Source organism: Melanostigma gelatinosum (genome assembly GCF_949748355.1).
Source record: "Melanostigma gelatinosum genome assembly, chromosome: 10".
Taxonomy (NCBI): domain Eukaryota; kingdom Metazoa; phylum Chordata; class Actinopteri; order Perciformes; family Zoarcidae; genus Melanostigma; species Melanostigma gelatinosum.
Window position 1 is genome coordinate 5,255,170 of NC_136643.1, and position 13,494 is coordinate 5,268,663.

The 13,494-nt window shown below is 43.3% G+C and overlaps 1 protein-coding gene across 1 annotated transcript in view; it reads right to left on the minus strand.

Moving 5' to 3' along the window:
• Window positions 1-13,144, minus strand: part of nalcn (sodium leak channel, non-selective) — a 90,786-nt gene extending 77,642 nt beyond the window's left edge. The window contains exons 1-10 of the mRNA XM_079277026.1: window positions 13,077-13,144; window positions 9,724-9,837; window positions 9,450-9,511; window positions 8,687-8,827; window positions 8,368-8,550; window positions 6,576-6,659; window positions 6,314-6,453; window positions 6,090-6,218; window positions 1,718-1,869; window positions 95-237 (exon numbers count right to left, since the gene is read on the minus strand). Coding sequence (XP_079133152.1) covers window positions 95-237; window positions 1,718-1,869; window positions 6,090-6,218; window positions 6,314-6,453; window positions 6,576-6,659; window positions 8,368-8,550; window positions 8,687-8,827; window positions 9,450-9,491 — 1,014 coding nt within the window. The 5' untranslated portion in view covers window positions 9,492-9,511; window positions 9,724-9,837; window positions 13,077-13,144. The remainder of the gene's footprint in view (window positions 1-94; window positions 238-1,717; window positions 1,870-6,089; window positions 6,219-6,313; window positions 6,454-6,575; window positions 6,660-8,367; window positions 8,551-8,686; window positions 8,828-9,449; window positions 9,512-9,723; window positions 9,838-13,076) is intronic.
• Window positions 13,145-13,494: the final 350 nt, after the last annotated feature.

Below are 13,494 nucleotides of genomic sequence, written 5' to 3' on the forward strand. Positions count from 1 at the left end.
ATGTCAATTAGAGTGTTCAGCTCTCCCATGCTTCCGCGCCATGGGAGCCGAAAGCATTGTGAAAAGTGCAGTGTAGAGAGAGACTGGCTCTAACCTTCACAAGCCATGCCAAGAAGAAAATGAGAGTCATGAAGTAGAAGTACGAGCGCCAGCGTGGGAAACTGTCGATGGCTCTGTACATGAGGAACACCCAACCCTCCTGTGATGCCGCCTCATACACGGTAAAGATGCTCGTACCTAAAAACAAAGACAGACAGAGGAGGCGGAGAGGTGTACAGTCAGATGAAAAGCAGAGATTGTTATTGAAAGAAGTGTCAGTGTCGGCCTTTCGCTTAACGCGGTGATGTCTGTGAGCTTCGCTCCAATTATCATGGTTCCCCTCAAACTAAGCCTTTCAAAAAAGACAACACCTTGAGTTTCTATATAATGAAAGTACCGGTAGGCTCTGACAGCCCGTGAAAAACACAGCACGCCGGTATCCTCCCTTCTTTATCGTGATAAGACTTTAAATTCCAACTCACAGACACTCATTAATCCGATGAGATTATCTTTAAGGCACGTCAGCAACTAATCTGGTCAGATGTAGTTTATTAACCTCAATTCTGTGAGTTTCTTTTGTCGCTGTCGAAATGTGTTTTCACAATGATCGGCGAGTTAAAATGACTGTTTCTGTGAATGCAGTCTGGTAGCTTTGAGGAGAGCATATAACTTCCGTTTCTTTTCAAATCAACTCGACGAATTATGGCTTTAGTTCGACCAAACCAGAGTTGGTGATAGTTGGAACAATGTAAAGACTGACAAAGATGGCTTTTGATTAGTTTTATTTAGTTTGAATGAAGGCTGTTTCCATGATCAGCGAGGTAAAATGACTGGATATCTATCTGGCTTTGAGTAGAGCTTCATTTTTTAATAATTATAATAACTGTCCAAATCCCTGTTGGTTATATATTATATATTCACTTCAACATACGTCACAGCATCGCGAAAAGTAGCGCATCCAACCGGGAGTCAAATTTCCATCACTGACAATAAACACTGATTGTAACCTTTCCCTCAAAAGACAAAAGCCAGATGTTGGTGGTTGTTATTGGGTTTTTTGTCCAGTGGGAAAGTGTATCTTTATGAACTATTTATTGCCTCTGCATGGGTGTGAATAAAAATAGTACATCTTTATCCTCAATAAACTCTTTTAGGAGGTGAGAACCATTCCTAAAAATAGGATCGCACATAATTATAAAGTCAGGGTTTTTATATAAGGCACTTAAGCGTCACAGTAAAAGCTACATTAATATTCATAAAGTGTGTCGATAGACCAGAATATTGAGGCTGTAAATTGCACTGAATGCGTCACGTTCCAGTCTATAATGTCTGAATCAAGGTGAGGTTGACTGTGAAGCTCTCCCTCTCCTTCACGGCTATCTACAGATTAGGGGCGCTGCACTGTGCACCGACACTGGAACCGAGCGCCGTTCAGCTGATAAGAACGCGGCCGTGTGGCACTGCTTCACACCGGCAGCTGGTATGTGCAGCACTTTAGTTCTCGCTTTCTCACACTGGGTCATTCTGCCACAGAATATACGATACCTTTTAAGTGGGAAAAAACAGTGAAAACTAAAGCTTTTATTAATGGGAATTACTTCACAGAGGTTTAGTCCTTATCAGACAGTTATGAGCATGTGTTTGAATGCATTAAACGTGTTAGGTGTGCAGCTCGTACCTAGTTCATTGAAGCCACTATAGCCGAGCTCCTGTCGGCTGAGGCCCAGCTCCTCCAGGTCCATGCATTTGAAGCCATGAGGGCACTGGTAGCCCTCCCCATCAGGGGAACAATGGGTGTCCGGGATGGCCAAGCTGTTCCATGTCACATTACTGACAAAAAGGTTTAAAAAAACGAAACAAACTTATTAAAGAGAAGTGTGCAATGTGTGGTAAATGGAATCAGTATCATGAAAAGAGAAGGTACAAGTAGCAATTGCCATTCTAAGATTTGACGGCTATAATGTGCTCTATAATGAAACCAGGGAGTTTATAAGTCAAATGTTTATGCTTTCTGACACTGGGCAGCACATTTCGCTCCAGAATGCCTTGGTAGTCTTGAGATTTCATTGTACCCTGCACTGATTCAAGACACCCTGTGCCAGATGCAGCAAAGCAGCCCCAGAACATAACCGAGCCTCCTCCATGTTTCACAGTAGGTAGGTGCTTCATTTTTGCGTCTGTGAAAATAGAGCTGATGTGACTTGCCAAAAAGCTCCAGTTTTGAAACTAGAATTTGCCAAAATGCATTTCGACAAGCCTCAAAGCTTCTGGGAGAATGTCCTTTGGACAGATGAGACACAACTGGAGCTTTTTGGCTCATCAGCTCTATGTTCACAGACGCAAAAATGAAGCATGCAAAAAAAGAACATAACTACTGTGAAACATGGAGGAGGCTCGGTTATGTTCTGGGGCTGCTTTGCTGCATCTGGCACAGTGTCTTGAATCAGTGCAGGGTACAATGAAATCTCAAGACTACAAAGGCATTCTGGAGCGAAATGTGCTGCCCAGTGTCAGAAAGCTTGGTCTCAGTCACAGGTCATGGGTCCTCCAACAGGATAATGACCCAAAACACAGCTAAAAACACCAAAGAATGGCTAAGAGCAAAGCATCGCACTATTCTGAAGTGGCCTTCTATGAGCCCTGATCTAAATCCTATTGAACATCTGTGGAAGGAGCTGAAACATGCATTCTGGAGAAGGCACCCTTCAAACCTGAGACAGCTGGAGCAGTTTGCTCACAAGGACTGGGCCAAAATACCTGCTGACAGGTGCAGAAGTCTCATTGAGAGTTACAGAAATCACTTGATTGCAGTAATTGCCTCAAAAGGTTGTGCAACAAAATATTTTGCTAAGGGTACCATCATTTTTGTCCAGGCCATTTTCATTAGTTTTTTTTTTTTTCAAATGATTCTGTTGAACCGCAATTTAAAAGCAATATCTGATTTGTATTAGTTCATTTTCAGTACATTTTTATTTATTGTTACTTTTGTCAGTTTCAAGTTATTTTAGTGACCATTGTGGGTTTTTCTTTCTTTCACGGAAGGGTACCAACTATTTTGTCCACGTGTGTACATACACAGATGATTACTGCCTGCACACGCATGCACGCACGCACGCACACACACACACACACGCGCACACACACACACACACACACACACACACGTAGCCACAGGTGTTGTTCCCGGAGCTGCTTGATTACTCGAATGAAGATGAATGCCTTCAAATTGGCTGCCCAGACATCGTCCAAATTGTTTATTCGGGTTACAGGATCAGAAGGGATAATATATTGCGCTATCACAAAGGGCAATCAGAGGCAGGGTGATGAATCCGATAGAGCTTATTACGCCGGCGGAGGATTAACACCACTGTATCTTATCCAATGAATCACGTTTCTTGGCGACAAAGAGGAGATAAATGAAGCCTCGGATGAGAGACCAAATGTCCAGCAGTAACGCAATATTAATAATTCGGTGAGTCAAATGCAAAACAAACCGTCTTTGTGACGTCCAAATTGCGTCTTTGTGACGTCTTTGTTCTGTAGATCCAACACACACTGAACGTGTGCATATCATTCATTCCATGGAGTTCAATAGCAACGAGGTCGATTGCAAAAATCCTGACATCGACAAAAGAGGACCCCACTTTGTTCACAAATCCAAAAGCCTTTCATCTGACATCCATATCAGAAAATGTCCCCCCTGATGCTTTTCCCCCCAATTCCCATCAAATGCCCTGTGTTTGAAAAGCTGGGGAGCTTTGACATTGTGCCAAAGGGCATATGACAGATAGAGATTAGACACATCAGTCCTTGTGTGACATATTTCTAAAATATCCCAATAGGAGCATATGTATGTGAGGGATTTAGGGAAATGAGCACAGCAGCAAACAAATGTCATGTGCAGCTGCCACGCCACACTTTTAGAATAATATTACAAAGGGACGTCTGCTATAAATGTGACAACGTCTTCTGCTATCTTTCCTGATACTGATGGTCAATGCATGCCATGTCCCTATAGGGCGCACAAGATATGTGACGGGAGGTAGATGGGTAGCCGTTAAGCAGGACAATGAAGGAATTTATTAATCATCACAATGAGTGTGAACTCTCCCTGCAGCCTGGGGCTTTAATCATGATGGTCGCTTCCCCCGTTTTTTGTCTCCGCAGGGATTCCTGTTCTCTGTTTCATATCATCATCTTCAACCCAATGGTTGAAATCAGATCCTTCACAAATTACGGTTCTGCACAGCGATCTGCACAAACCGTCACAACTCCCCCATACTACATCTCCCCTGGTGCCGACTGACCATTTCTCTTTAATTCGAGTTTCCTAAAGGCAATTCAATTAAAGTTCTTTGAATATTTCAACAGAATAATTTAACTTTCTTTTCCTATTTTGCCTCCAAATAAAGGCTATATTATTCTTAAGAAACATGGCTTTATTTCGCCATCTGCCCACAAGTTGTTGTGCTTCCCGCTGCAATAATGTGCTGAACACCGATGTTTAAAGTAAACAAGGTATTCCAGTAATGAGCTCTTGCTTATGTACCCTCTAAATTACTGGAATTAATAACGCTATTGGGTATGGAAAGAAGGTGATGCTCCACTTAAGGAGAGCTAATTTAATGTGTAAGGCTGCTTAGAAGGTCACACCAAACTAATTACCAAAGACCAGATGCAGTCAGGATGTGAGACTCGGCTCAGTAGGTACCTACCGACTGTACTGACTGATCAGTTGACCCATCTTTGCTTTGCTGTAATTCATTCGAGCGGATGTCACAATGTGGGCTGAAAAGAGGACACAGACTCTGTATAACTGAGCTTTCACACTAAATGGACTACCATGGCATGTGCAGGGGAAGGCTATTGGTCTCAAAGAAAGACACTGTTGTTGCACCACACCGACGTTAGGTTTGACGTTAGATATTCCTCATCAAGTCTTGTCTTATATTATAAAAATGTGCAATATTCATTCTCATAACAAGGTTATATTTAAAGAGGACTAAGTTACCAAAGGTCTGTCTCTGTTGGAACCTTTGATTTACGTCCCATCGCTGGCTGGAATCATAATTGCAATGAACAGCACACCCGTACAGATGGTCTTCACGATGTGGGTTTGGCTATAAAAGCTGCTTCAGAATGGAATTGATTTTAATTGTCACGTCACAGGAATTGCAATTCGCTGCGTGTTAAAAAAAAAAATGCAGGCGTTAACGTGGGCAATGGCACCGATAGGCCAAAAGAAGCACATGACTGAACACTTTCTATTCAAGCTGACGCAAAGAAACGGCTATGGGGTAAGAAGAGGGCAAGCAAAGAAATGGAGAGAGAAGAGCCAGAAAGTATGTATAATATGCTGCAAAAATAACTTTAATATGAAGTCTGGCAGCTGGGTGTAGTGCATTAAATGCAAAAGTAGCTTCAGGTCGCTTAATGCAGCATCCAGATTGTGCAGACTCCTGCAATGTTTCACACAGGCAGACTGGAAAACAAGCTACCACCTCTGCAAAGCAGAAATCATAATATTAACTTGCGAGCACAAAGCCCACAGGAAGAACTCATCAACACTGATGAGGGGGGCCTACAGTACACGTCCAGGGGGTTTTCAGTAGCTGTATTCATAGGCTATTTATGTTGCGATCAAATATGCTTGCCGGCAAATGATCGAAGATCGGCTTTTACAGCCCGTAACTAAGCGGATTAAATGTCTGGCTGGATGTCAGGCTCATGTATGTCTGTTCCAACGGTGTTTCGCTTGGATGTTTTTGCACTTAGTGTTGACCCTCCTCCATAAACTGTAATCAGGAAAAGACACTCTGTGTACAGTATCTTATAGCTTCTTCAAACAACTTCACTAACCATTATTGCTTCAGTAAACCGTTTTCAGTAAAACTAATTTAAATGCATCGCCTCCATTAAAGCCGGGAAAGACGGCCTCCATCAAGCTATTTAATGGTGCTCATTAAAGGATGACAGTTTAGCACTTGAAACAAGTAATAACTGTGTCAACGAACAACAAAAAGGCATCCAAAGTGAAACTGCGTTCCTACCCTCTCTGCGTGTCATTAGTGACGCAGTGATGGTTGAACGTTCCGAACATTTGAACGCCCAGGATTCCGTACAGGAGGAGAAAAAACAGCAGGAAGATGGAGACGCTCCAGATCTGTTCCCCGGATCGCCTGCAGAAGCAGAGGAGCGGGAAAGAAAGTTGAGCGAACCATCCATTAATCGTGACGGCCGTAGTGAGGAGGAATGCTCATGACAGTGTTTCTACTTCAGTATGTTGGTGATGCGGGAGCGAGGGAGCTCGAAGCGGAAGTAGATCCGGAAGGCCCGGATCATAATGAGCGCTCGGGGGATCCGCAACATTCCCCACGGAGACATCTGATCCACCAGCTCCGCGATTTCAAACACCTGACACAAAGAGGATTGGATCGTTAAGAAGTACAAAACCAGGCAACTACAACGCTGTCCAAGCACTTTGAGGGCTCAAATTTAAAAAATGCCAACATAATGAAAAATATGTTGCAATATACCTGCAGCACCAGGGACACCCAGATGAAAAGCACCATGAATCCATCAAACATACACCAGCGATCTTTCACATAAGAGTTGTCCCCCTGTGCAGAGAGAAACAGAGGCATCAACACGAGGCCAAAAAACAAGAGAGGAACAGGAAGAGAAGAAAAGGAGCAAGAAATATGAATCAACATTGTGAACATCTTCATTATCCAAGGCCATAGATTCCACGAAAAGGTGGTGCATTCTAACAATTACAAGACAGCCTGTTACGTTTTAAGCATTTAAAACTGCTGGGATTCATAGCGCTGACAATGGTTCCAATATCAAGTCTTTGTGTCTGACCGCAATTTTTAAAAAAACAGCCTTGTTTTCGACGTGAAAAGACAAAAGAATGATCAGGCCCCTGAAGTGTGAACAAACTGAAATGTCATGGGGCAAAAATGGGCATACCGTACTTCATTACCACTGACAGACACAGAGATAGAGATACAGAGAGAGAAAGAGAGAGAAAGAGAGAGAGAGAGAGAGAGCGAGAGACAGAGACACACACACAGAGAGAGAGAGAGAGAGAGCGAGAGACAGAGCCAGAGAGAGAGACACACACACACACACACACAGAGAGAGAGAGAGCGAGAGAGAGACAGAGAGAGACAGAGACACACACAGAGAGAGCGAGAGACAGAGACACACAGAGAGAGAGAGAGCGAGAGAGACAGACAGAGACACACACAGAGAGAGCAAAAGCGAGAGAGACAGAGAGAGAGACAGAGAGACAGAGACACACACACAGAGAGAGAGCGAGAGAGAGATACACAGAGAGAGAGAGAGAAGCTCTTAGGGGGTCAATCTTCCGCAGGAAGAAAGGCTGTAAATAGGAGGGTGTGTGCTCCACAGATAAGACCATGTTTGATTACACACTGACAAGAACAAGAGCATGCAATTACTTCACCACGTATATATATATATATATATATATATATATATATATATATATATATATATATATATATATATATATATATATATATATATATATATATATATATATGTGTGTGTATGTATACGAAATGTTCCAGTTGTCATGCAGTTTCCCTGCACAGGTGTCCTCCGGTGCCTCTCTGCTTATTATCCTTGATTTGCCAATTAAGCTGTCCACACATTTTAATGACAGTAATTACAGGCCTTTCATCTGCCAGCTGTCCGTTCCTGGATGCTTCGAAAGAACATTATTTGTCTCCCTCAGATTCTTCTTTAATCGTGTCGAATCATCTGAACGTGCTGGTCGATGCAACCAGTGAGGTTGCCTTTCTAAAGCCTGACTGAAATCTGACGCAAAACAAAAGGGCTGATGGACCAGCATGCAGTCGGTCAGGTGTCAAGTGGCTGTTACCTAATTCCACTGACATTTAGCAAACTGGCAAAGCGGTTATGTCAAAAATTAAACTGCGTACTTCAGTGTTCTCATGTTGTTTGACTGGACCGGTAACGGGAAGGTTGCCTCCACTGCGTTCTGGTTATATGCACAAAAACTAATCAGTCCAATACTCTGGACAGAATGGAAAACAACAAATAAAATAAATTTGAAAGACAAACGAAATATTCAAATAAAATTCTTCCAATAACCCAGAAGGACTTTATGTGTCACAGAGTAGCTTCCAAGATGCAATGAAACTGCACTTTCCCTCTTTAGTTCAATGCATTGCCTGTTTCCTTTGTTGGCATTTCATCGTCTAAAAATCATATTATCTTGTTAACTTGATTTCGTTAACGCGCGTCCCGTGACCTCGCGACTCCCTCGGCAGCTACCTTGATGATCCCTCGGATGTGCATCTTGGCGATCATCTCGGCGGTGAAGAGGAACATGAGCAGTGTGTCCAGCGTGAAGGTCACGTACTGCAACGGAGGGTAGTGCTCGAATGTCTTCGGGGTGTTCATGGACACGGAGATGACACTGATGATGGCGCAGGCCCGCAGCAGAGTGTGCACCCACTGCAGGAGACAAAAAGAAAAATGATGACAAAGGCCGCCATAATACTTCTTTCACATTCTACGCTGTCCAGCTGACTTCAAAATAACGGAAACGTGTGGCTTGAAGAGGACGGAGATAGTTTTGTGGCAAACTCACTGGTTTGTTGATCCAGAAGATGTCGGCGCTGTCTGCGAGGGTCTCGTCTGGCCCAAAGTCGGTCATGGGCTGGGCCTCGACCCGTGAGCTCTGTTTCCTCTTCAGCATGCTGGGGCTCGCTGTGCTATACAGGGAGTGGATCTGACAGAGAGAGGGAGGCGGGGAGACCACGCGGTGAACAAAGCTCAACGCGGAACAGGAGAAACACTCTGGCTGCATCCAAGTCTGGGCTTTGGGGTGATCCACTGATTGTAACTCAAATCATGTGGAACATACATCTAAATAAATACGTTTTAGGTGTACTTAATGCAGCAAAGAGGCCCTTGGCCTGTCATATATGGCCATATTAACAGCAACTGACTTTAGAAAACGTATTAAATAAAATGTGTATCAATCGTGGCCTTGGGATGTAATCACTGCCAGACATATTCAAATAAAGTACCCTGACTTGAATGGCCAGAACAGAAAAACCAAACATGTTGCATTGTTGAATGGCCACCGTGATACACAACGTAGCACACATGGAACACAGGACGAGTGTATTCACATTGGAACAGCTCCAGTCACTTACCACTCGGGAGGGGGAAAGAGGCGCCCAGTAGATTAAGCTGTGCCAACGTCGGCCTTTTTTTTACCCGTGCATACCGTGTTTGTGTGTGCGTCTGTGTGCACGTGTGTATGCAGAAAAAAGAAACATGTACAGGCCGTTTCAACATAAGAACACAAGAAGAAATGACTCTGAATGAAGACAAAGCGCACATACCAAAGGGAAAAGTAAAGCTGAAATTGCTCCAGTACTGCACATAACATGCGATCAGGCATACCCTGTAAATAACACACAACAGTTAGTCAACATCATGGCTCATATGGTGTACAGTACACTACCCACATCTACAGTATGCTCAGAGGAGACAGGAATGCCCACCACGTCTGACATCAAGGCATATATGCGACACACTCAGTGAGTGAGTGACTGAGGTGTTGTGGATAGAAGAGAGATGGCGGGGTGGAGGAGGACCAGGGGGGGGGGGACTCACTGTGAGGCTCCTCATTGGTGCGTTCATCCCCAGGCCAACAGAAGGGGTGGAGAAACCAACCAGAAAGACAGACTAGAGATGCAAAAAGGAGAATGTCCTACAGGCCTGGAGGTCCTGTGGCAGCAGACAGTGAACGGTAGCAGTCATAAGAGCGGTAAAGAGGGGTGAGAGAGCATATTCACAAGTACTGCGAGGTGCAGCTTCAGCAACACACAGCTATGCAGTTAATGCGGTGCAACCCAACTTACATAAACACTTGTTTTCTCTATGAAGCCATGCTGATAGTTTTGCTTATTTTTGACAATGTTGAGGTATCTATATCTGGTATCTCTGGTGCCACGCTCAATACAACATCTGTGGGGCTCCCAGCACAATTTAAAACCTCTCTTTCTCGAAACAACAGCCCCTTTTACTCTGGATATGTTTTCAGAGGAACTATTTCTTTGGCAGAATAGTGTCAATGAAAACGGCGAAAAAGTGAAGTTTCATACCCAGAGTATCGGAGACTCAAGATCATCTCCGTTCACCTTCATCATAAGGGGCGTGAATCTTTCAGGATTTCACGATTCAATTCAAAATAGACTCTCGATTCAGAACGATTCCTGCTTCAAAATCGATTCTCAACTCAGCACACCGGAGTTGTAATTGCAGGATCTACTACAGTCGCTGTGTGCAATATCCCCCAAAACAATGTGAACACACAAAGGCAAAGTGTAACATTTATTCATGCTAAACTTGCACAAATAAACACTTTTTACAAAAAGGTTTTTCAGTGACTTCAAGAACATAAAAACAATAACAAATGTATGCTGTCACATTAATACAATTGGTCGGCTTTCGTTTCTCAGAAATTTGCCAATTACAAAAATGAAGTGGACATAAATGAACACTGTAAAATTGGTATTTTGTGTGATTTTTTCAACAAATCGACACGCTATATGTCCTAACTGGCCACCTGTGACGCAGCACTGCGACGCCCTGTTTCTATGTATTCCTGTCGCTCGCTTTGAAAGCGCTGCAGCGGACGAGGAGCAGCTGATTGGTGAAGTTGAAATGAGGAGTTACCTATATGACGTATGGTGGCAGCTGGCTGGAGGTATCGCCTGAAAGTTTCCTACTTGCTGATGACTATAGTGTTTGTCATTTCCAAGTAAATATCACAATATTAAACGTGTGTTTTCTGTTTAAAAAGTCAGAAGACAGCAAGTACTATCGGTTACGTCTCCAGTCTGACCTCCAGCAAAGAACTGCAACCACGTGGTGTATTGATTTATTATTGGATTATTCCTTGTTCAGCGTGACCGAATGTTGCATCTCCGTCAGACAGCATCAGTAGTGCTGCTTTTTTTCTTTTTGAACAATCGAATATTCATTTTCATATTCAAATGCAATATCTAATTTACTTTGGAGAAACAAATAGGTTTTTAAAAATCCAGATTTTTTTTCTCCACACCCCTTTTTATTATACTGGGATAGAGGCAGAGATGTCAGAGACAGAAACTATCCGCATGGCTCAATAGGAACGTGAACAATGTTGACATTTGAGCAAAGCAATCCTTCAAGAAAAACAGTGCACTGAAATACAATTCAATAAGATAGGATAGTTAAAGTACATCACATCAAAACAATAGATTCAACATACACACAAAAAAAGATTCAGAAAAGGAACAGGCATCAATGTCCTAAAGCTCGGGTGAAATGTGTCACTGTCACTGCATCGTGAGCCTTTTGAACCGGTACTCAACTGACTGAAACTCAACAAAGAAGGTTTTTTCTTCTTTTTTTTTAAAGGGACATAGCCTGAATATACACCTTTTACAGGTTCAAATCTAAGCACGGGGAACACTTGGGAATGTAGATGGAACAATGTGACTGTATCAGATCCTTGTTTCCTTCCCTGCTCCCACCAAGAAAAGAAAGTGTGCCTATGAACCCCATGTAGTTAGAAGCAATTGCCCAGTGTAATTGCTACTCTTAACATATGCAGACGGGGACATGAAGAAGAGTGAAAACTAAATTACAGGGTCTAAGTGCTATTATGTGGGAGTATAGGTGGCAAAGACTGCAATTACTTCCCCATTTGAGAGAGAGGACATGTTCCTCATGGGCAGGATGTGATCACTGGGCAGATTAATTGTTACTGTGAGAGTATTTGTTGGAGTCTGCGAGAGGTCTTCGCTGAAGTTTTACTCTTGAGGAGTGCACTCCGGTGGTAACATCGAAGGAAAGAAAGCGTGGTTGATTTCTTTCTTTCTCTTCCATCACCCTTAAATAGGCTCAAGAATCATGGGCAATCATCATCAATGTTTACAAAACTGTTTGCAACTTTACAGGTAATATGTTAGCACGGCACCGGCCTGCTGCATCTGAAAAATGTGAGCCAAAAGAGTAAAGTTGTGGGACGTCAAACCAAAACAGTCAGCTGAAGGACACTAAAAGGCTCCGTAGGGCTGAGGGGCGTTGCAGAATTAGGTGATGACACTTTCACATTACACATTTAGTGATTTGACCCACGTCAACATTTTCATTACAGCAGCTTCAAGAGTATAAGTAATGATATTGAGGTATTAAGTGAAACACACAATTGACTCCTTGTCTTGGCATACTGTTGCAGCAAATGTTCATTATCATCACATCATTAGGTCGGTTTCATGTTAACATTCTGCTTGCTGCATGTTAAAGAGTTGTCAGGTGACAGTACTGTCAGCTCATTTCATGAAGGTTTTCTAAATGGAAATCCAAATCAATCTTGGTAATCTTAAAGACTACACCTGGAGGATTTAATATATAAAGCCCCCAGAATGTGGCCTCGCAGGCTCCAGTGGGCGAATGTGAAATCCTCAAAAACCCCTAGAAGAAACTGCTCAACCACCTTGTCAACACGTGACAAGCTACTGTGGCATACGACCGGTCGCACGACTGGCTGTCAATCAAAGAAACGCATGTTATATATATATATATATATTTGTATACAGTGCATATCCATCCTGAGATTGAAAGCTGAGCGAACGTCAGCTCGACGGAGCCAAGGTTACTATGGAAACGGATGAGAGCTAAGGGGCTACATTGGACAAAAACAAGCTAACCACAGTACACGTTTTGTGCGCAAGCGTGGGTCCTAAACGAAGTGACCACGAAATGTGACAACATGGACACCTCGTAGTGTAGCAAATGCGCGACGTTATTGAATCAAGGCCTACTCCGGAGGATGAGAATGTCACTTCCTGGAGAACCGACAAGCTAGCGCGCGGCAGCACGTCGGTAGCATCCCTCGAGCAACAACAGCTGGATGTCACATACAGCACGCGGCGACCGAAGCGGCGGGTTAAGAAAACAAATACTGAGTCACTCACGAGAGGAGGGTTTCCCTTATCCGCCGCGTCTCGTCCTGTCCATGACATCAGCTGTTTTTGGTGCGTTTGGACCGTGTGTGTGTGTGTGTGTGTGTGTGTGTTGGAGAGTGCGGGAGCGCGCGCAGGTTTTCAATCACATCAACCAGCACCAGCGCATGCAGCGGAAGCGCGCGGCCGTCTCCATGGTAACAGTCGAAGGTCCCTTGAGTTGCTGCATCACAGCAACCTCCCAAATACTTTTATTTGCCCCAATTGTTTTATTACTGTAATTATATATATTGTGGCAGACTGACACCTCCGTTATCACAAAAACAGTGAAACAGTATTGTATGAAAAATGTATTATTTTTCTCTTTCTTCTAAATGCTGGCCCTCAATATCATGAATTATCCGTAAATTCTTAATATATGTTTGTGTAT